The sequence below is a fragment of the Trichechus manatus genome, unplaced genomic scaffold, assembly GCF_000243295.1.
Source record: "Trichechus manatus latirostris isolate Lorelei unplaced genomic scaffold, TriManLat1.0 scaffold00050, whole genome shotgun sequence".
NCBI classification, from domain to species: Eukaryota; Metazoa; Chordata; class Mammalia; order Sirenia; family Trichechidae; genus Trichechus; species Trichechus manatus.
Window position 1 is genome coordinate 993,861 of NW_004443986.1, and position 25,280 is coordinate 1,019,140.

A 25,280-nucleotide genomic window follows, 5' to 3' on the forward strand; every position below is an offset into this window, starting at 1 on the left:
AGTGATTCTTAAAGTTTCGGTTTTTCCCTAAATACCTCCAAGATCACATATAATGTGCAAGTAAGCTAGGGCTACAATAAGTAATACTGCTATTTTGTAATGCTTTCTTTTTCTTATTTTAAATCTTTATTTATTTTATTGTTTTTGTTATTGTTGAGAATATACACAACAGAACATACACCAGTTCAACAGCTTCTGCATATACAATTCAGTGACACTGATCACATTCCTCAAGTTGTGCAACCATTCTCACCCTCTTTTTCTGAGTTGGTCCTCCCTCATTAACATAAACTCACTGCCTCCTAAGGTTCCTACCTAATCTTTCGGGATGTTGTTGTTAATTTGATCCCATAGATACAGTTCTTAAAAGAGCATAATGCTCAAGACAGACATATTTTACTAGTTAAGCTAAACTATTGTTTGGTGTTAAGAAGACTCCAGGGGACATTTTTGGTTTAAGGTTTAAAGATTATCCCAGGGAAACAGTTTCAGGGGTTTGTCCAGCCTCCATGGAGTCGATCACAATTTTAAATTCTGTTCTGAAATTTCCCCCTTTTGATCAGGATTCTTCAATAAAATCTTTGATCAGAAAGTTCAGTAATGGTTGTTTTTGTTGCTAGGTGCCATCAAGTTGTCTCATAGTGACCTCATGTACAAAAGAACAAAACACTGTTCCATCCTGCATCATCCTCACAATTGTTGTTATATTTAAGCCCTTGGTTGCAGCCACTGTGTCAGTCTATCTCATTAAGGGTCTTCCTCTCTTTTGCTGACCCTCTACCAAAGATGATGTCCTTCTGAATAACACGTCCCTACTGAACAGTATGTCCAAAGTACATGAGATGAAATCTTGCCATCCTTGTTTCTAAGCAGCTTTCTGGCTGTACTTCTTCAAAGACAGATTTGTTCATTCCTCTGGCAGTACGTGGTATATTCAATATTCTTCTCCATCACCATAATTCAAACGCATCAATTCTTCTTCGGTCTTCCTCATTCATTGTCTAGCTTTCGCATGCATATGAGGCAATTGAAAATATCATGGCTTGGGTCAGGTACACCTTAGTTCTCAAAATGACATCTTTTGCAGCAGATTTGCCCGGTGAAATATGTCATTTGATTTCTTGGCTGGTGCTTCTTTGAGTGTTGATTGTGGATCAAATAAAATGAAATCCTTGACAACTTCAATATATTCTCCGTTTATCATGATGTTGCTGCTTATTGTTCCAGTTGGGAAGATTTTGGTTTTCTTTATGTTGAGGTGTAATCCATACAGAAGGCTGTAGTCTTTGATCTTCATTGTGGGTGTTTCAAGTCATCTTTACTTTCAGCAAGCAAGGTTGTGTTGTCTGCATATTGCAAGTTGTTAATGAGTCTTCCAGGCACTATCCAGTTATTCTGGTCTCATGGCAAAGGAAGCAGTTGTACATGGAGACAATTAGCCACACATTCCATTTCTTCCTCCTATTCCTGACTCTCCTTCCTCTGTTGCTTCAGGCAAATAGACCAATTGTTGTGCCTTGGACGGGCGCTTGCAAGCTTTTAAGACCCCAGGAACTATGCAAGTAACTAGGAGGTAGAACAGAAGCACTGAACATGTTATCAGCTCAGTTAACTGGGATGTCTCATAAAACCATATCCTAAACCTCCAGACCAAGGAACCAAACCCTATGAGGTGTATCACTGTACATAAGCAGCCTCAGCAGCTACTTTTTATTTTCATTGTTGTAAAAATGTCTATCACACAACTTTTGCCAATTCAACTTTTTACAAGTGTACAATTTATTTATAGCACTTAAAATAATCAGCTGTGAAACCCTACCATTAATCAACGTGATTTTTCCATGAATTTTCAAAAAAAATCTCAAGGAGAATTTTCACCAATGTCACAGCCAAAATTCTCCTACCCCCAACACCTAGCCATACCCATGTTTCAAATCACTTAACTTATAACACATTGAAGAGCTAATGTTGCAAATTAATTCCAACTCATTAAATAATAAGCACCATTAAATTACCTTACTTCTCTATTCAAGGTCTCCAAATAAATTATAACAATATGAAAGAACGTGCTCTTTTAGACAAAAAACAAAAGTCGAGCTATGTCAGGCTCTGGCAAAGAGAATGCAGAGAAAAGTTTTGAATTTGCAATCAAATGTCTTCTTTCCAGATGCCAACCACACTTTCTGAGGTCAGGCTTAGATCCTACCATTCCTAAGGCTTAAATGCAAATTCAACAGCACATAACACTGTAGTTATTTTCCTTGAATGACCACACTAAAAAATCAAGAATTGTTGTCTTTATACAGCTTTGCAACTCCTTCTTAGATTGGGCCACGTATAGACAACAGAGCAAGAACTTCTATCCAATTTAAAATTAGAGAGTGAAACATCAGTTTTCCAAATATAATGTAATCTCTTAAGAATGCATAGCTTTCTACTCTCCAGCATACTCAAAACTTCATTAGAAATTAGGAGGTAAGCCAAGAGGTTACTTTTACTTTACTGAATCAGGCAAAAATATGGCCTAAATCTTTTCAACCAAAGGCTCAGTTTAAACTACATACATGGTAAAGACCAGGATTATTTGAGCACATAGAGACCAAAATATGTATCAAATCAAAAATCACACAGACTAAATAAATGTGGGCAGAGCAAACCAAGAATGAGAAATTAAGGTGTCCTTATTTCAGGCCAGAGTCCTGCTTAAATGTGCACTCCTGGTTTTTTTTTAAGATAGTATGATTTCATGAGTTTTCCTTGAAAAGTCCAATGATGATCAAAGATTACATATTTTAGGAAATGGAACACTGTTTAATATGTTCATCTAGGAAAAGAAATATTTGAACTTAAAGTATATTAGAAAAGAAAAGGAACTTAGACATGCTCTTGATCAACTTCTTTCCATATGTCAAGAGAGGGTGATTGACTTGCAAAAATGATCTAGTTAGTTAATAACAGAGCCAGGATGACAACCTGTTTGATGCAGAGTTCACTGCTACTATGTTGTCTCTTCATTAATCATCAAGTCCTGCTGCGATTGTCTGGTTGTGCTAAATAAAAGGTATTAGATACTTTCCTCCTGAAAGACTTAAAATAAATTAAAACTGTTTCTGTTTTTGACATGACAAATTAGTGATGGGATACAGCAGGGATCAGCACACTATGGCCCTCTCATCAAATTGGCCTGCTACCTGTTTTTATCAATAAAGTTTTATCAGGACACAGACACGTTCATTCACTTATGTGTTGCCCAGGCCTGTTTCAGGATACAGTGGCAGAGCTGAACGGTTGCAACACAGACCATATGGCTCTCAGAGCCTAAAATATTTACTGCCTGGCCCTTTACAGACAAAGTTTGTCAATCCTTGGAACAGAGTCAATTTCTAAATAGAGTTTAAAAAAGAAAAGCATTTCACTCAAAATTGAGCATCATTTTAAAATAATTCTTTGATGAGACAAATGCTGAAGGAAGGATAAATAAGTCTCAAATATTCATTTTTTACGGTGGTAATCAAATCGCAAATGCCACCTAAACTCTCAATTCTCCTTCAGATATACCAAGACTCTGTGCTATTTCTTACCAATTTATCCTGGGTATTCTAAGGTTTTAAGAACCTTACATAAGAGAAAGGAAATGACTCTGATTCTCTAGTGTTTGATATAGAGTCAGGTCCTGATTAACTAGACTTCTGGTTTTAGTACCAAAACAAATATTTAAAATAGAGTAACCTTTTAAATTCTGTTGATGGAAAAATATAAACTACAGTGACATCACAAGCACTCTGACTTGCACTAGGAGTGAGGATCACTCACCCAGGACAACATTCTTCTTTGTGTGATTTGACTAGTCCAGCACAGTCACTTTCGAACACACTGAGGTATCAAATATGCACTATATCAATGAGAGTCTACTCCCCAAGCTCATAACTGAAAACAAACAAGAATACACAGGACAACTTAATAAGACAGGCTTCACAACAAATGGCCAAATTCAAACTAAAGCATCTAGATTTCCAATTTAATAAGCAAAGGGGAGTAGCATCCATGGATCAAATTCTCTATAGGTAATAAAATAACACATTAGTTGTCTACAGAAAATGAAATAAATCTAATTCACTAGAAAAGGCTCTCATCACTCAGTTGGCAGCGTGTCTATCATTCCTGATTTGTGAAACACCATGCTATAGATAAAAACGCTGTTTCTAACCAATAGATACTCTTTGATTTCTGATTATAACTGTATGGTGTATGTTTTATTAAAAGATAATTGTAAAAGGTGATTAACTTATTCTTGTTTTTAAAAAGTGAAGAAACGGGAAATGTCTTCTTTCAGAATTGTTCTTACAGAAGAAAAATTCCAATCCCCTATATATGTATGGTGCCCTATAAATATTAGAACAATATAGCCCTGCCATCTAGTGGTCATTACTGGAAACACAGCTCTGAAATACAGCTCTGATTACTTCCATGAAACCGTAAGTCCCTTTCTTCTACAAAGCTCCAAACACATCCTTTTTCACCCAGAATTTAAAATATAAATTTATGAATAAATTAATAAAGTGTATTAAGTATAATTAAACTTGCAGACATTAAACAAAGAATTGTCATTCAGTTGAAATAAAGATATTTGTTTAAAATATCTTGTTAATTTAGACTTGTGGACTGTATTTACTCATGCTACTTGCATAGCTTAACAAAAATCTATATTTGTAAATTAATTTTTAAAGAATTTTAAGCAATAAGTTGCAGAGGAAAATACAGCCACTTTAAGAAATTTTCTATAATGTTTAAAATACAGATGATTACGTCTCCCTCTGTACTTACTTGTCCTCCTCTAACTACCAAACGCTTTACTCACTCACTCCTGCCTCTCTCCTCAATCTCTTATCTTAGAATTTTCTTAACTACATAGAATAATAAAAATTTTAGTTTTAAAAAATGTAAAATTTCCCCATAAGGAATGATGATTATTGAAACTTCTTGATAGAGTCACATAACTATTTTTCAGCAGAGTATACACTAAACATTAAAATTTAACATGTTATCAATTTTCCTTTTGTTGCATTGGAATGGTTGGATATCCATAATACTCTTTCCAGAAATTATATTAAACAATTAACAATATTTATAATACCGTTTTCAATAGCCATGGTGTTTTCAATAGCCTCATATGCATGCGAAAGCTGGACAACTGAGGACTTTGAATTATGGTGTGGGTGAAGAATATTAAATATATCATGGAGTACTAAAACAATGAACAAATCTGTCTTGGAAGAAGTACAACCAGAATGCTCCTAATAAGCAAGGATGGCGAGACTATGTCTCACATACTTTGGACATATTCTCAGGAGGGATCACTCCCTGGAGAAGGACATCATGCTTGGTAAAGTAGAGGGTCAGAAAAACAGAGGAAGACTTCAGTGAGATGGATTGAAAATTGTGGCTGCAACAATGGGCTCAAGCGTAACAATGACTGTGGGCACGGCACAGGACCAGGCAGTGTTTCATTATGTAGCACACAGAGCTGCTATGAGTTGGAACCAACTTGACAGCACCTAACAACAGCACACACACACATATACATACACAAACACATACTTATAAACTGTTCATTTTAAGGGTAATTTTCTATATTTCACATATTAGTATTTTCTTTTCCTTCTTCAACCATGTCTAAAACTTTGTAGGCCTCATAAAGGGTAAGATTCAACCGAGTATAAAAGAATTTGGAGATCCAGGAAAAAAAGAGACAAATGCTACTGTCTGAAAACTCATTTACATATTCCCAAACTTATATACAAATGTATACAAACATATTTTTATACCACTCCCATGTTTCACAACATAGACTTGAGATACCTTGGAAGATGACTCTTAAAAATTTGGTATCTCATTTAATTGTGGTTCAGCTTTGAATCTGCAAATCGCTAATGCTCTAAGTAGAAGTTTGAAACAAGGCACCCTGGTAGTGCAATGGTTAAGCACTTGGCTGCAAAATAAAAGGTTGTCTGTTTGAATCCACTAGCTGCTCTGTGGTGATCTGCTCCTGTAAAGATTACAGCTTAGGAAACCCAATGGGGCAGTTCTACCCTGGCATGCAGGGCAACTAGGAGTTGGAATCAATTTGACAACACAAAACAACAAAAGTCTGAAAAGTTTTGGCATCAGCAGCCAAGTGGTGGACATTATTTTAATGCTGCTCAAAACTCTATTATGTGCCATGGTGCTTTCCATCACTGATACTCTGAATCTAAACATACTTTTTTTTACTATATATTACAGGCAATTCTTTTTCAATTATTAATGGTAAATATGAAAATCTAGTATCTGATTAGTGATCTTATTGTTTTCTTTGGATTTTTGTTTTTTGTTTTAACAATTACTGAAATCCACAGCAAGGCTAGGTCAGCAAACTTTGGATTCAAAGTCATTATCTTATCATATTCTGCTCTTAGGTTGCCCTGTTTCAGTCTCCAAGACCAATATTTAATTGCACTCTATGCACTCATACAAAAAAAAACTTTTGACAGGCTTAGAATGAGTGCCTGGTGAATCTGCTGATATGAAAGCAAATTCATACATGTGTATATATTTATCCTCTCAACTACCTCAGATATATAATTGGCTACTCCAAGTACGGAGCCTTGCTGGCTCAGTGGTTAAGAGCTCAGGCTGCTAACCGAAAGGTCAACAGTTCGAATTTCACCAGCTGCTACATGGAAACCCTATGGGGCAGTTCTACTCTGTCCAACAGGGTCGCTATGAGTCAAATCAACTCAATGGCAACGGTTTTTTTTTTTTTTTTTATTCTAAGTATTGGTTCGGGGTTCTGGTGGCACATTGGTTAGGCATTTGACTGCTAAGCAAAAAAGGTCGGCAGTTTAAATCCACCAGCCACTCCCTGGAAACACTATGGGGCCGTTCTACTACTGTAGGGTCACTATAAATCAGAATCGACTCTACAGCAATGGGTAACAGGTAGAGTGTTGATTATCAATAGAATTGAATATCTTCATGGGGGTAGGGATATGGAATGGGATGGGATGCCATAAGAACCTCAGAAAGCAATAATATTGGGGAGGAAGGTTTCTTGCATTAGATTATATAAGAAGGTGAATTATTTATGTATTTATTTTTTAGCAACTAGAAAAAAACCCCCTGCGGTCAAGTTGATTCCAACTCATAGCAAATGCATAGGACAGAGTAGGACTGCCCCATAGGATTTCCAAGGCTGTTAATCTTTATGGAAGCAGATTGTTACATCTTCTTCCCATGGAGCAGCTTGTGGGTTCGAACTGCTGACCTTTTGTTTAGCCGCTGAGCGCTTAGCCACTGCACCACCAGAGCTCCTTTAACAACTAGATTGCACTGAAATTAGAGGAAAACAAAAGTCATAAATTTTATATTGAATCCTAAGGTAGTATCTAAAAAGAATCAATATGTCTGTGGCAACTATTACTACACAAGGAAGTATTGTTAATAAGCATACTTATTAAAAGGTCCAGGCACTTGCTACCTGCTTAATGGTAGAAAAAGGCCAGGTCAATTTACAATCAAAATGTGTCATAGAGAACCCCTCTGATTTCTCACCAGGCTACCCTCCTCTCTGTGTGAATGCTTACATTTTCCAAGCCCAGGAGCACAAGAAGTGGAATTGTTGTCATTCCTCCTTGGATCCACTCCTCTAGAGAGACAGTTCCATCATGATCATAGTCAATCTCTTCCATCATTTCATGGAGGATCTGGAGCAGAGGAGATGTAGGGAAACTTACAATGAACAAAAATAAAATGATCTGCATATGATACAACAAAGCAGGATATTAAGTTGGTTATAACAAACTATGACTTGTAGCTAAGTGGAAAGTTGAGACAGATATCTAGATAACTCAGTACACCATCCTATTACTCAGGAAAGAGTGGTTTTGTCATGATTTCTAGAACCTGCATTGCTAACCTTCAGAAATAATTGCTTAACTTTTTAATATTTTTCCAATGTATAGTCCAGCTAAAAGAAGAAGATATCTTTAAGGGTGTAAGTGGTCTTTACTTATTTTCTCCAGGTTATTATTTTTTTTAATTTGAAAATGTCTGAACAAGTTAACTTCATGGCAAAGAGCTGAAATACTGCTTTGCTAAGTGGTAAGGGGAGAGGAGAATTATTTGCTGTTAATTGCCTATCAGAATTCAACAGAGCCAAGAAGTTAAGCAATGAAATCATGTCTGATCAGACTCCTTCTCTGCAGATGACTTGCACATAACGCTCTCCACACTGTGTGTTTTTAATGCATTTACCTCTCTGTGGTCTGGCGCTAATGTTGGTACTTACTTCAAAAGGTGTTTTGAGGGGGTAAAGTGTTGTTTGCCTAACCACTCCTGTGCTTAGCTGATCGGTGTTTTTCCTCAGGAAACATCTGAAAATCGGAGTATTTTCCTTCATAGCAACAAACTTATCTACAGGTTTTGGGAGATAAGTTTGGAACAAAAATGATGCTGAAATAATCATTTCATTATTCTCAAAATAAACAAAAACAGAAATTACCGAGAATTTGGCAAAATGATATAAGACTGGTTAAAACGGCCTACCCTTTAAAGGCACACCGAATTAGCAGAAAGGAATCAATGAGAAAAGAACAGAGCGTTTGTTTCAGATGGTTGATGCTTTCACTGTGTATCTAATAAATACAGAGCCCGGGTTAGTTTCATACAACTCCTTCCAAGTACCTCTCAGTCTTTCCTAACTGCCATCAACTTCAATAATCACTTCTCTTAATGTATGCCCATTGCTGGCGAGGCAGTTCTGGTTCATGGAGACCTCATGTGTTACAGAGCAGAACTCCGCCATCGGGTTTTCTTGGCTGTAATCTTAAAGGAAGCAGATCACCAGGTCTTTATTCCACGGTACTGCTGGATGTGTTCAAACCACTAATCTTTAGGTAGGTAGTGGAATGCAAAGCATTTGTGCCACTTAAATGAACACTTATCAGGAGTCTGACAATGTGAGCATTCATTTAAAATGCGGAACACTGTCCCATTAGGCAAGACGACACAGCTACTATTTCAGCAACCACTCTGCACAAGTTTTTATCCTATTTTGCTCCTCTTTGGAGTTCCTGGGCAGTGCAAACAGTTAATGCACTCAGCTGGGAACCAAAAGGTTGAGGATTTGAATCTACCCAGAGACTCCCAGGAAGAAAGTCCTGGCAATCTTCTTCCAAAAAAAATCAGCAATTGAAAACCCTATGAAGCACAGTCTACTCTGACACATATGGACTTGCTATGAGTTAGAGTGGACTGGACAGCAACTTTTTTTGTTTTTTCCCACTTTTTAAACTCCTTAAAGTAGTCACAGAATGACCAGTGCTATTACTGATAGACACTGCTACACAGTTTATTACTCGTACTCTCCAGTAGGATGTGTCAGAGTTAGACTGTCCAGCAACCACTGCTCACTTCTTCACTGCACCCAGATCTCCCTTTTCTCAAATCCATATCCCTCTCCTGACATCTCCAAAAAACATCCATATGGTTGGGAATTGGTTAAGTACTTGGCTGCTAACTGAAAGATTAGTGGTTCGAACCTACCAGCCACTCCATGGGAGAAAAGACCTGGTGTTATGAACATTTCAGCCTAGGAAACCCTATGGGGTATTTCTATTCTGTTCTATAGGGTCGTTATTAAGTTGGAATGTACTGGACGGCATACCACAACAACAACAACACTCCTGTTTTGAAATAAGATAGGAAAAGAGCCTTCTCCCCCTACACACACACCAGTAAGGCCAGACAGGCTCAGACATGTACACACTCACTCTCTCCCTCTTGAGTCCATAAAGGCATAGAGGTGCCCCTGAGAGTAGTAACCTCCCAGGCTTCTCCACAGACAGAAGAAGAGACAAACTGCAACTCCACTCCTCCTCCAGTTATTATCATGAAGAGCCTGAACTGAAAATAACCTGAGAGATCTTTTTAGCCCAAACTCCAAACTATTACTGTATAGAGACTTGAACAATCCTCTAACTTTGCACTATTTTTTTATTGTGTGAATATATATTCTAATAATAAGAGATTAACTCTTGCCAAAGAAAGTCCATTTCATTTCGGATAGTACTAAAATTCCCAAAGATCTTTCTTATGATGACACAGAATGTTTCTTTTCTATCCATTCTATTCACTTATTGTATCCATTTCTTCAGGCTGTACCTTCTGATACAACATAGAATAAGGATAAATACCTTTTAGTGGAGCACTTCCTAAAATAATCAAATAAAGCTGCTATGATTCTTTATGTTCATTTTTTTTCTTTTCTAAGTTAAATCTCTCTATCTGCTTCAAGTAATATTTACATAGCATGATATTGGCATCCCTTCACACTTAGTATTCACTTGATGGAAAATCTAATTAAAGGTGATTAGTACATGTCATTCTTGATGTGCAGTACACAACACTTAATGCCTTTCCCAGGTATGACACTAACACCATATATCTATATTATCACATTGTAAATCATGTCTGTATTATTACATTATATACCACATCTACATGAATTTAGCCCAAGATAGTGGGATTTTTGGTGACTATATAACATCCTTGTCTTATGTTGATTTATAGGCAACAACAACAACATTTAAATCACTTTTACATATACAGCAGTTAAGTCACAGTAGTTGCTTTTGTTGTTGGGTCTTTTCAAGTTGATTTTTAACTCACAGTGACTCCATGTGAAAGAGTGGAACTGCCCCCATAGGGTTTTCTTGGCTGTAATCTTTACAGGAGCAGATCACCAGGTTTTTTCTCTCACAGAGCTGCTGGTGGGTTTGAACCTCTAACCTTTTGGTTAGCAGCTGAGCACTTAACCGTTGCACCACGAGGGCTCCTTAAGTCACTTGTTGTTGTTGTTGTTAGGTCCCCTCGAGTCAATTCTGACTCATAGCGACCCTATGTACAACAGAATGCACTGCCAAGTCCTACGCCATCCTCACAATCGTTGTTATGCTTGAAACCACTGTTACAGCCACTGTGTCGATCGATCTTGTCGAAGGTCTTCCTCTTTTTTGCTGACCTTCTACTTTACCAGGCATGATGTCCTTCTCCAGGGACTGGTCCCTCCTAATAACATGCTCAAAATGTGAGAAGATGTCTCGCAATCCTTGCTTCTAAGGAGCATTCTGGCTGTATTTTTTCCAAGACAGATTGGTTCGTTCTTCTGACAGTCCACAATACATTCCATACTATATTCTTCGCCAGCACCAAAATTCAAAGGCATCAGTTCTTTGCTCTTCCTTATTCATTGCCCAGCTTTTACATGCATATGAGACAATGGAAAATACCATGGCTTGGGTCAGGGACACACCTTAGTCTTCAAAGTGACATCTTTGCTTTTTAATACTTGAAAGAGGCCTTTTGCAGCAGATTTGCCCAATGCAATATGTTGGTTGATTTCCTGACTGCTGTTTCCATGGGCGTTCATTGTGGATCCAAGTAAAATGAAATCTTTGACAACTTAGTATTTTTTCCATTTGTCATGATGTTGCTTATTGGTCTAGTTGTGAGGATTTTTGCTTTCTTTATGTTGAGGTGTAATCCATACTGATGGCTGTAGTCTTTGATCTTCATCAGTAAGTGCTTCCAGTCCTCTTCGCTTTCAGCAAGCAAGCTTGTGTCATCTGCATATCGCAGGTTGTTAACAACTTTTCCTCCAATTCTGATGCCTCGTTCTCTTCCCATAGCCCAGCTTCTCAGATTATTTGCTCAGCATACAGACTGAATAAGTATGGTGAAAATGTACAATCCTGATACACACCTTTCCTGACTTTAAACCATGCAGTATCTCCTTGTTCTGTTTGAATGACTGCCTCTGAGTTTCTGTACAGGTTTCGCATGAGCACAATTGTTCTGGGATTTCCATTCTTTGCAGCGTTATCCATAATTGTTATGAGCTACACAGTTGAATGCCTTTGCAAAGTCAATAAAACACAAGTAAACATTCTTCTGGTATTCTATGCTTTCAGCCAAGAGCCATCTTGACATCAGGAATGATATCCTTCCTTCCACGGTCCTCTTCCAAATCAGGCTTGAACTTCTAGCCATTCCCTGTCGATGTACTGCTGCAACTGCTTTTGAATGATCTTCAGGAAATTTTACTTTGTGTGAGATATTAAGTCACTTACCCAACTCTAATAAACATGCCATTAAGGACTTTATATATATTTTTTAATTTCATCTTGTTTGACAGGGACATAATGACAAAATTGTCCATTGCATCTATAAGGTGAAGGTAAGAAATATGGAGAACTCAATTTCCTGGTTAGAATACTTTCAGGGGGTATCTCTGAATTCCACTCCCATTTTCTAGTTCTACCAATTTATGATTTATAGATTAATAAGCTCATAAGTGGAAAGGTGACTAGAAATGGAGAAAGCAGTTTTAGAGCGACATAAACAGAAAGGGCAACAGAGCTCATGAGAAGTCTCTTGATTTCAGACAACGTAGTATTAAGGTGAATCATTGATCAAACAGTATTCTTAGAATTAAATGAGTGTTATGATCTACTTTATTATTTCATAAACAAACTGCAAGCAGTTAATGATACCCACTACTCACTATAAGCACAGCATTTCCACATCTAAAATGAAACACTTGAGTTAGAACTGGAAAAATCTCAATCCCAGGAGAAACAGGGCCCTTCTTTGAACATGGCATTGTAGGTGACTTTGTTACTTTCTTTGTATTAGTTTTCAAAAGAAAGGGAAATGCTGTCTGCCCTGTTGCATCACATAATCAGGCTGATAACTGTGTAGTTGTGAGCAATGGTTAAAAATAATTACAAAGTATAAACCACTTAAATAAAATTGATTTTTGTGTTATTCATGTAAAAATTTGCTGAACATAGTTGGTTTCAAAAATAAACTAAAATTATTGTCACTTTTCACTCCCCTAAATATCACTTGTGACCAAAGTTTTGAATCAAGTATGCGCTAATGCAAGGTTGAATAATGTTGTAACTTTAATATAAACCTATACAAAATAAGGAAGCTCCATGTTCTTTTAAGTATTGTTATGTACTGTTTCTTCAACAAGTTGATTTAAAATTCCTGGCTCACTCATTAAAGAGATTTGGGCTCACTTATTAAAGAGATTTGGGCAAGTAACTTTAATATCTTTGGGTCTGAATTTCCTCATATGTAAAATGAAGAAAATAGTTGTATCTACCTCAGAGAGAAAAAGAGGAAGACCCTCAATGTGACGGACTGACATGTGGCTGTAACAATGAGCTCAAACAAAGCAGTGATTGTGAAGCTGGTGCAGGAAGGGCAATGATTTGTTCTGTCGTACACAGGGTTGCTATGAGTCGGAACTGACTAGACGGCACCTAACAACCACCACCTCAGAGAGGTGGGGCTATTAAATAACACATAATAACACACTGTGCAGAGTAAACTAGTATCATCTCCTTAATCACCTTTATTGTCTTATAGAATGAAAATTTTATTTTGATTTGAAGATACTCATAGAGATCACAAAAGACATTTATCAATTCTATTTATGGCATGGTATCACCTTGACTGCATCCCTCAGCAGCTTCGGCTTACCCATATATACATAAGAATACCATTCAGATTAATTTAATTTCCAAGAGGCAGAAAAGTAAAAGATAATGCTAGGAGTTTCAGAATACTATAGATACCTTATTACCTTGTTCAGAGTCTACTTTGGCTGCTGATTAGAAATAGTAACACAATGTCATCAAAAGGCAAAATCAAATAACAGTAATATATTAGGGTCCCAGAGAAGACAAGAGAGGGGGGCTTTCTGGAATTTAGCCAACAGTTAAATCATTCATATACCTACTGGATTAAGTTCAGTGACATCCCATTCAAGGTACTCTGCAACATGCATCATCTGACTGATGATATTTTCTAGCTCCTGGAGAAGACACAGAGAGAGGTGGAGAGGAAGACAGAGACAGAATACCAGTTTTTAGTTAAATTCTCAAACTTTGACTTATAAGAATTGTCCTGTTGAAAATGTAGCTCAAAACGAAAGAAGTTATATATTTTTTAAAAAATAATCTTATATATATCTTTTATTTTAAGTTCTGTTCAATTACACAGAAATCCAAAACAAAAAACAAAAAACCACACCAGTTGCCATTGACCCCGCGTATGCAGAGTAGAACTGCACTCCATAGGGTTCTCAAGGCTGTGATCTTTCAGAAGCAGATCTCCAGGTCTTTCTTCTAGGGCACATTTAGTTGAGCTTGAACAACCAACCATTTGAGTAGTAGTCAAGCACTTAACCAATTGCTGATTGCACCACCCAGGTACTCCCATATGGAAAACAGGAGCCTGAATATAAATTAATCTTGCATGTTGTCTTGAAATTTTCACCACGAGAGGGTGCAATAATACAAAGATTTTCTTTCAAAGTAGGAGTTTACATATTTCCACAAACTACTAACTTTAAGTCACTGACTGTCCTGACCCATTGGCTTGAAAACAGGTATGGAAGGGTGGAAGGAAGTGTTGAAAGGCAACTGAGAGGTTTATTTTTGTTTGATACACTGAGAACATATATTGACTCTTCTAACCATTTAGCGAGATAGCTTGCTCTGCTAGACGAGCATTCAGGGTTGAGGTCTGCAGGCTAAGTGTATGTAGAGTTTATTTTGTGAGGGAATAGAATTTTTGTTTGAATTTTAATATTAGTCTGCTCAAATGCCAACTCTTTGAAGAACTGCTAGTTAATACATATGGCTTGGCTAAATAAATTAAAACATTTCCCATACAAATTTATTTAATGTTTTAATTTTCCCCTATCTATCTCCAGAAAAGATTAAACATGGCTTTGTAAAATGCTTGCAATTTTAAATTAATTCGATGAATTAAGTGGAGCTTTACGGCATGATAATTTAAAATATAAAAAGAATAAGAGAATAAGGCTTGAAAGTATATTAACCTCTTTTACTGTATTTCCTTCTACATTCCATGAGAATTAACTACACGTTAGATCAGAGATTTAACCTCTCTTATCAGTAAAATGGATAGCCTAGTCTTACCTAGCTCACTGAGTTGCATGAAGGTTAAACATTTTGTTGTATGAAATATGTTTAATTTGGTGTCTGGCACATTGTAAGAGATAAAAAACATTAGCTACTATTATTAGACATAGCAGTCATTCTTCAAATTATCCATTTTCTTTGTTTTGCCTCTAATAGTGAACAAATAATTTCAAAAATAATTACAATTTTGGCCTGATATTTAAGAAAATATACTGGGGTAGGAGGCTGTGTGGACAAAACTCTAAAAATCAAATCTCGATCTTTGATTACAAAAAAAGACTAGTTTAATCATATATAAATTTACTTATCTATAACTTGTTCAATATTGATAACATAGTTATAAACATTGCTAGTAATCTACTATATGTTTATAAAAAATGGTCAGAGACCAAAAAAAGCATTTGAGTGAATTTCTAAATCATCTGCCAATCCATGGCTAACAGCCTAGTAAAGAAACTTCCTTTTAATTTAATTAAAAAGAAATATTAAATAAAACATGTCTGCATTATAATTTGCATTTGTGTAAACAGAAGCACTATAATAAGCATACTGAAATATCTCAAAGAAATCTAAATTTCTCACTGTGAAACGCCACCAGAAAATGAGCAAATTTATCCTGCGGTTTAATATTCCTAAATGGAAAATTGAAGACTACCAGGACCTGCACAACAATAGCACTTGAAAATTACAGCGTTAACCATAAGAAATCTCACAGTCACAGCATCAGTTCAGAGTGGTGGTCATTTCCTAGAGTAGGAATTATACATTTTTATCTGTCTCTGGAGGAGCCCTGGTGGGGCAGTGGTTAAGAGCTTGACTGTTAACAAAAAGGTCGGCAGTTCAAATCCACCAGCCGTTCCTTGGAAACCCTGTGGGGCAGTTCTGCTCTGCCTATAGGGTCACTATGAGTTGGAACTGACTCAACAGCACATAACAACAACAACAACAATCTGTCTCTGGAGAAACTGAAGTACCATTATCCTACTCAATGTTACATTAAAATGTCTACAACTTCATTGCTTTGTTTGTGAAAGTCTATAAGATGAAGAAGGAAACTCACTCATCATTGGAGAGAATGTTTATTTTCATCAATATTTAAAGTATCAAAATATTTTTTTTTAACTGATGTATCAAAATATTTTTAACATACTGGTATAGTGGAAAATCTTTATAATCTGACATTTGTTCTTTTATTAATAGGCTTATCTTTCCTAGGAGAAAACAGGAAACAATTTGCAAATGTACATTAAAAGGTAAAATAAATAACTTGATGGGACCTGAGATGAATTTAAGAGGTATTTATGGTGGTGCAGTGGTTAAAGCAATTGACTGCTTACTAAAAGGTCGGCAGTTCGAAACCACCAGTGACTCTGTAGGAGAAAGAGGAAGCAATCTGTTTCTGTAGAGATTTACAGCCTTGGAAACCCTGTGCGGTCACTATGAGTCAGAATCGACTCAAAGGCAGTAGGTTTGGGTTTTGGGGTTTATTTGTGCACTAGAACTGAGTGTCTAATTTCACCTTCTCTGAAAACTATGAATGATTTGCATATATTACAATAAAATAAATATTTAAATATTCCTTTCTGTTAAGTCATAGGAAGAAGCTTAAAAATTGTATTAGTCTTTTCAGCTAATCATACAAATTTGGCATTTTTCTTCTACTATCATTTTTATAACTAAAAGTATAGACAGAGTGCAAGTTGCAGACGAAAGTGGATGAGACAATTTAAAATGGGAATTTTGTCAAAGCAATCTGTAAATCTATTTATTTCAACAGCATATATGACTAAGAATATTTTAAGAAGAGGAGGAAAATAATAAAATTGACTTAAATTCCTTTAAATTCTACTTGCATTTTCAGTATTTTCCTTAGTGTTTGTTGAATCTCACTGATAGTTTTTCCTTCTTTCTAGTTCAATACTCTCAACTTTATCTTATGTTTTATTCAGACCAGGTTGTAGTCTTTCTTTTTTTTTAAATCTAAGTTCAGTGCAGGAAAAAAAAAATGTAATGGCTTCACAGCAAAATTGGTCAATAGAACAATCGTAATCCTACCAGTTTTCACAGATCACTCTTTTTCAAAAAGCCAGATGATAAAAATGCTACACGTGTACATGGAAATTATATTAAATGTGTCTTCTGTGGTAATAGCTATAAATTTATTCATTGCATTTTTCAGAAGAAACTACTTTGAAATTTTCACAGAAAATTTGAAGAAAAAAATTACCGAACTGTCCAGGAAGCCATTCCCATCCGTGTCATAAAGGCGAAACATAACTAGAAATAAAAGAGATGATGAAAAAAGGTTATAGACAAATAAGATCAACGTTAGTTTAAGGCGTACTCTTTAAAATTTATTTTTATTTGAAAACAGCTATTAAATACCTTCTCTCCTCAAAGCAATCAATTTGTGATATCATTCCTCAAGCTCAATTGAAAATAAATTAACCATAAATAAAAAATACTAGATATCAGATATAATAAAGTCTATAAAATTTCATTTTATATCTAGGAAATACTAGAAAGTGCCATTGTTTGATCAAGGTCTTTATTAAAAGATCATTAAACGGAAACTCAAAAATAACAGAAGTAGTCTAGACAATCTGAGTCAGGATATTAAAGGGCAAAATGGATAAGAAGAAAACACAATTGATTCAGAGTTATAGCGATAAATTATAATCTGAAATCTGCCATCCACTATGTGAGCACTCTTTTCTGATCTGTAAAATGAGAAAAATCACTCCTGCCATAAGTCACACGTGTTGTGAAAGTTAACTGAGGTGCTACAGAAATATGTGTATCAAATCTGTGAATCAGTATATAAATATAAGCCATGTTATGATTGATTCCCAAGTAGTATGGGAGAGGAAAGGGAAGTGCAAAATAAAGGATTCTTTCTGATGTAGGATACTAAGACATAAAATGCATTATATCAGGGTTATAATGGTTTATTTGTTTGACTCTCAGATGGAACTTCATGGAGTAATTAATCTTTGAACTAATAAAGTGAGGAAAAGGAGAGCATTGGCTCTGCAGTAGTGAGCCCAGGAAGGCAGGATGACAGAGGTTTATGGCCAGCCTGAGGATTCCCTTGTATAATTCACACACCACCAGGAGACTCTGGAAGAGGCTGCAGGTGTCGCTTTGAGATAAACAGAGGAGAATGACACAGCTGTAAAAACAGAGGAGTGGAAGTGAGGGTTTGTGTGGGGTTTGTATAATTTCCTGGAGAATAATAACATCCTAAGTTTACAATACTAATAAAGACATTGATAACTAGGAGACGTAATTATGCAATGACTTTGATCATATATCTGTAACTAATTATTACTTTGTTTAGGTTAAAAATTAGATTTCATCAGTTTTGTATTATTTATAAGACACAAAATTAGTCTGTACATCACTAAAAGAAAAAATGTTGCCAATTTAATGATGATATTTTTTTAAGATGAAAGCATATTTTAAAGATGTTAAAATATGAAGGTAAAATATGTACCTAAGAATTGAATAAAGGTAAATAATGTTAGGCCAGGTAAAAGATTTAAATATCTTTATTTCAAAACGTGATGGTTTTTATCTCTCATATCCTCAATAAATGAGAATAAAATGCAGTAAAAAACCTATCACAATGTGTGTACTAAGAATTTCAAAATTTTCTAAAGCAGCAGCAAATGTTAAAAATATCTTTGCAAGTGGCAATAAATCATAGCCCACTCAGAGAAGGGGTTAACCACCAGGAACAAGGCAAGGACTTCCAGTAACCTAACTCTATTTTAGAATGAGGGATGCTATGACTGCTAATTCTCACTGGAGTAAATAACTGCTAAATCATTTCATATAGTTGTGATCTGTGAAATCCTATGCCTATTGGCAGGTCTTGTGGGTAACAGGAGCACAAAGACACACATACACAGTGGGTTGTGTGGATATCTGTCATTCATTTGACAGCATCTGAAACTTCTTCCCGTGTTCAAAATGCCAGCACTATATGAAGTACAAGAGAAAATGAACACACCAGATACTTTTTCCTTACTAGCTTCACTAGAATCTAGACTTGGCACATGACCTAGGCTCCACCAGTCAGCAGCACAACCCCCGGATTATCAGTCACATGCTAGTGCCCCTCCAAGAAAAGGGTAGCTGCATAGAATCCATTTGAGTAATGGGAAAGGATACCAGTAGTTGTGGCAATGGCCCTTAACAGCAGTCTCCAAAAGCATAAATACCTAGGATTAAATGTATCAAAAGATGTGTAACATCTTTGTGTGAAAAAAACTAACCCCCCTGAGAGAAATTATAGAAAACCTTCACAAAAGGAAGTACAGATCATGATCATGGATTAAACTGCTTAATATTAAAAGGCCAATTTTCGACAAATTGTTCTATAATATGAATACAGTCTCATCAAGTCAAGGTCAAGGAGAAAAGCTTTCCTATATCTAGGTCGTGGAGAGAGAAAGATTCTAAGTTTTAATTTTCAGAGCAAAGTTTGCATTCCTAATTTAAAATTGTTGTGGGGTCATGCAAAGGTGAAGGATCAAACACACACATTTATCTTGGCTTTCTATTGAAGTGCCGCTATAGTAAAAGCAAAGCATAAAATAGGCATAAAACTAGCACACACACACACACACAAGTCAGAAGAGAAAACAAGAGCGATTTTAGAAGCTGGAAAACAAATATAAAAACGGTAACTGACTTAGATACTTGAGAAATGTGTATTTACTCTGGTAGTAGAGAGGGGGCAGTTTGGCACAGAAAGGGTGGTAGTTGGAAAATTGATTGGTGATCTTTTTGGAGGAAAAGTTAGATCCTCAAACACTATACTTCATGCCATACAACTGGGGCTATATAGACTCTCCCACAGCAAAAGACAGGAGATTTGAGCTCTGCAGCAGTTAAACCACAGGGATTTTGGACTTAGGGTACTCAGGAATTCTCAGTAGAGGGTACTGTACAAAAGACAGGGGAATTATGTGAAAGTCTATTGTTATGGATTAAATTGCTTCCCTAAAAAAGTGATGTTGAATTCCACATCCCTGTACCTGTAAATTTGACCGTTTGGAAATATGGGTTTTCTTTTTTTATGTTAATGAAGTCATACTAGAGTAGGGTATGTCTTAAACCTAATTGATTTTGAATGGTGCTTTACGAAAAGAAAAGATACAGACACACACACAGACACACACGGGGAAGACAGACCCCATGTGAGGACCCGTCTACAAGCAAAGGAACACCAAGGATGACGACCAGAAACTAGGCAAGAGACTCATGGATGGAAATGACCCTGGCTGAGACCCTGATTTGGACTTTTAGCCTCCAGAACTGTGCGAAAATAAATTTCTGTCCTTTAAAGCCACCCATCTGTGGTATTTTTGTTGTTGTTCTTGTTGTTGTTACAGCAGCACTAGGTAACTATAAAAAGCCCTGGTGGCACAGTGGTTAAGCACTCAGCTGCTATCCGAAAGGCCAGTGGTTCAAACACACTAGCTGCTCTGCGGGAGAAAGATGTGGCAGTCAGCTTGTGTAAAGATTACAGCCTTGCAAACCCTATGGGGCAATTCTACTATGTCCTATAGGATCACAATGAGTCAGAATCAGCTTGATAGAAATGGGGTAGGTAACTATGATATATATATATATATGATCTACATATATATTGATATATATTAATGAGTTCCCTTCCTTGTATCCAAGGAAACTGACTTAAACCTCACCAACCAATCCCTGACACCACCACTACTCCCCTATACAGAATGTTGAAAGCAGTCCTCTCAAAGAAAGTAGTTTGGAACAAACAAAGTGGGCAGGGGGAGGGACTTACATATATGAAGAAATATTTAATCCATGAAATAATAATAGGAGCATTTATGGATCATGCAGAAAACAAAGTAGATTCTCTGAAGTTAAAAATATGATAGAAAAAGAAAAAAAAAGTCATCACAGGTTTTGAAAGATGTTCCAGATGTGGACTGAAAGACATAAAATAAATGAAAAGAAGGTATAAAATAGGGAAAAAAGAAAAAAAAAGATAATTTAAAAGTTTTGTCCAGGACATTCAACATCTAGATAATAGTGGCTCCAGAAGAAAAAACAAAGTGTGGAGAAGGAGTAATTTTCCAAGAACCAGAATTATGGATAAAAAAAGTTGCACATCACTGTAAAATTTCAAAACATTAAAGAACAAATATACTAAGAGTTGGCAAAGAAGAAAAAAGTAGAAAAAAATAAGGCATATACAGAGGATGGGAAATCAGAATGTCATCAAATCTGCCATATTGGAAGCTAGAAGAAAATTGCCTTCAAAATTCTGAAAGCACATGATTTTCGATTAGAATTTTACAACAAGCCGAACTATTGGTCAGGAATAGAATAAAGGCATTTATCTCCTATCTCTCATTTCTCATAACACCAAAACAACCCAAACCCTTTGGTATCAAGTTGATTCCAACTCATAGTGACCCTATATGACAGAGTAGAACTGCCCTACAGGGTTCTCTAGGCTATAATCTTCACGAGAGCAGATCTCCAGGTCTTTTCTCCCACAGAGTAGCTGATAGGATTGAACCATCGACCTTTCAGTTAGCAGCAGAGCTCTTAACCAATTGCATCACCAGGGTTCCTTGAGATTTACATTAATGGTGCAAATTTGAGGGTTAGATTAGTGATAGGAACAGTGAAAACTAAGCAAATCAGAAAAAAAAAGGCAATTAGTAACTCCATGGAAAAAAAAAATTATTTGGCTTGGTAAGCCTAATAGAACCTCTCACTTCTAAAATGTATATATGGATAATATTGATAAAAATTAATATTTAATTTTAAAAGATTCTAATGAAAGTGTTTCCTCTTAGACTCCTCTGGAATAAATTTAAAAGTAAAATCAGACACCCAAGGTCTATTAAATCACCGAAGAAATAGATATTTTCAAAAGCAAGATAAGGCTATAGATTTTTAGGTATAAAAATAATAAAAGCCCAATATTAAAATCATCTGTCAGCATTATAGCTTCCAAGGGTGGGCAATTGTTACAAAGTTTTAAGCTAGGTTAACCCAGATTTCTTCTATTTTTATGCTCATGTAATTTCACTTTATATAGAAACAATTAGGTGCCCACACATGCATTTAGTTAAAAGATCACAGAAAAGGCATATTATGCAGTATAAGGGTGATTCCTATAACTTTTTTAAAAAAAGATTTTTAGATGTCTACCTATATACGTTCTCCTTGAAAAGTTTACTTTAAAGAAAGCACTAGATATTCCAGTCCCCCCCCCCATAGTTTCTATGTTATTGATATGGAAATATCAATACAGAATTTTTTGTAATTAAACATTAGAAAGTATATATTTTAAAAGGCTTTTAGTGGGATTTCTTCAATTCACAATATTTTACTTTTTTATGTGTTTCAAGATCTACCTAATAAACCTAAGGGCAGAGGCAAAAAAAAAATTGCTGCTCAGAATCTTTTTTTTTCCTAATTGTAAAAATATAGACAATAGTACATTTGCCAATGCAACATCTTTCACGTGTACAATTCAGTCACACCAATTACATCGCTCATGTTGTGTAACCATCAACAATATCTGTTGCCAAATTTTCCAGCACCATAAACAGAAACTCAATGTTTCCTAAACAATGCTTCTCCCTACCCCGTGCTTCCCAATCCTGGTAACCAAAATTAAGCTTCGATCACTATACATTTGCCCAGTCCACGTATTTCATATACGTGAGATCATACAATATTTGTGCTTTTGTGACTGGCTTAATTCACTGAACATATTTTCAAGATTCATCCATGTTGTATTCTGTATCAGGACTTCATTTCTCTTTACGGCTGAGTCATATTCCATTGTATGTATATACCATGTTTTTTTTTAATCCATTCATCCGTTAGCGGACATTTGGTTTGCTTTCACCTTTTAGCTATTGTGAATATGGCTATGATGAACATTGCAGGGCAGCAAATTCCAGCACCCTGTCCATAATTTGAATGGTCTGGGCTCCATGATCAGTTACGGGAATGTCGTAAAATGTCCCGACGTGCAGAGAGAGAAAGAGAACTAAGAAGGAAAGCTGCACCATCAATTAGTGCAAGATCTCAGTTCTGATTGAGAACTGCTGAAAAACTAGAACCTGGTTTGGAGTAGAGGGATGGCGTGGAGTGACAAGGAAGGATTGAAGACATTGCCTACCTAAGTGTTTCTTCCAGAAAACAGTGCTGTCGTTAAAACCGATTACTGGGGAGAGGTGAGAAAGCTAACATCAGGCAAAAATCTAACGCCCTGAAGTCAACAAAAGAGTACAGGACATACTAAGAGAATGGAAACAGATGCTTAGAATCTTGTAACATCCATTAGAGTAATAATTTTTTTTCCCTTTTCCACAAGATTAACAATATTGAACACAGCAAAAGGCAACTTTCCAAAATAAAAACAGTACTATACTGTGGGTAAGAAATCATGGATTGTGTAATCATTGAGGGGAGTCCCTGGGTAGTACAAATGGTTAATGTGCTTGGCTGCTACTGGAAAGATAGGAGGCTCAATTCCATCCAAAGGCACTTCAGGAACAAGGCTTGGTGATCTACTTGGGAAAAATCAACCATTGAAAACTCTATGGAGCACAATTCTCCTCCGACACACATGGAGTCCCCATGAATCGAAATCGACTGGAGGGCAACTGTTTTTCATTTGTTTTGATCATTAAGGAGTATCTCTGAGCTTTTGTTTTCTCATTGATAAAATACAGGAAGATTAACTAGATAATCAGAATCTCTTTCAATATTAATTTTCAGTGGTTAATGTTATAAATAGCAGTACATTAACACAAACATCTTCATTATCTGCATGTCAATTGCCTACTTCGTGGATACTGGCCTATTGGTTTCTATTCAGCAACATATTTTCAGTAAATGTAAGCTAGTTTCAAATTTATTATAGTTAAGCATAAATGAGTTGGTAAAGATTAACTCAAATGTGCATATCATGCATATTCAAGTCAAAGTACAAATGAATTTGGTATTATTTCTGTCTTAAATACATTATTTTTCTCATCTCAAGCAACCACTGACTTCAGAGTTCAAGTCAATGCTCATTTATTGAAACAAACTCACGTGTGGTAGGTGCTGGGATGGGCACTTACACGAATGCTAGGGTAAGAAAGAGGCGCACAAAGTAAGTCTGACTAGGAGATGGCAAGAGGACTCAAGATGTGTTCTAGGCCTCAGGTGTAGATTGGACTGGACCAGATACATAATAGGGAAAGAATACCCTCAGCAAATGTACATTATAAACAAAGGCATGAAAGTGGAAAAATTTAGGGTTTGTCTGGTTGAATAATAGCCCCATGTGACTAGGACTATTTGTGCACGTGTGGAGGTCAAAGCCAAGTGCAAGACTGGCAAAGTAGATTGGGATCAAATTGTGAAACCATTTCAGTTTATGGATGATAAATTAAGGGCTTTAACTTTTATGTATTATTCAATGTTGGTGGTGGTGTTAGCTGCTGTCGAATAGACTTTTGACTCATGGCAACTCCATGTACAATAGACCACCCAGTGTGATCCATAGAGACTTCATTGGCTAATTTTTGGAAGTAGATCTCCAGGCCTTTCTTTCTACTATTATTAAACAGGAAGCTATTAAAGGCACACTTTCCCTCTAAGTCAGAAGAAAAAGAAAAATAACTGGTATAGCAGTTGATGAGGGAGCCCTGGTGGCACAGTGGTTAAGAGCCACGGCCACAAACTAAAAGGTCGGTAGTTTGAATCTACCAGCTGCTCTTTGGGAACCCTATGGGGCAGTTCTACTCCATCCTATAGGGTCGCTATGAGTTGGAATCAACTCAATGGCAAGGGGTTTCATTTTGTGTGTGTGTGTGTTTTTGCGTTTGTTTTTGTTTTTTTGGCATAGAAGTTGATGAGGTTTTAGATTACATGAGAGGAAGTTATAAGAACTCACATCTAGTGAATGAGATGATGATTAAACAGGTAGGTGTTTGAAGAAGTAAAGTATCTGGATTAATTTCTGACCAGCAGACAGAAGTTGATGACCAAAGAAACATGGAAGGCACTGAAGGCCAGCCAAAGTCTTGTGTAACGCTATAATCCATAGAATTATATTTTTATTTCACTAAATCTTTGTGACCTTGGAAGAGGCTGCATAGGCCCGGCTCACTATTATTTACTCCCCATTGCTAACCGCCACATTGTCTCATGATCTTG

General features: G+C 36.2%; 1 protein-coding gene across 6 annotated transcripts in view; it reads right to left on the reverse strand.

Annotated features, from left to right (window-relative positions):
* Window positions 1–25,280, reverse strand: part of DGKB (diacylglycerol kinase beta) — a 782,610-nt gene that overhangs the window by 543,490 nt on the left and 213,840 nt on the right. For all 6 annotated transcript variants that reach the window (XM_004377415.2, XM_004377414.2, XM_023732276.1 and 3 more), the window contains 3 exons: window positions 17,287–17,336; window positions 13,850–13,924; window positions 7,623–7,742 (listed from right to left, as the gene is read on the reverse strand). In XM_004377415.2, coding sequence (XP_004377472.1) covers window positions 7,623–7,742; window positions 13,850–13,924; window positions 17,287–17,336 — 245 coding nt within the window. The remainder of the gene's footprint in view (window positions 1–7,622; window positions 7,743–13,849; window positions 13,925–17,286; window positions 17,337–25,280) is intronic.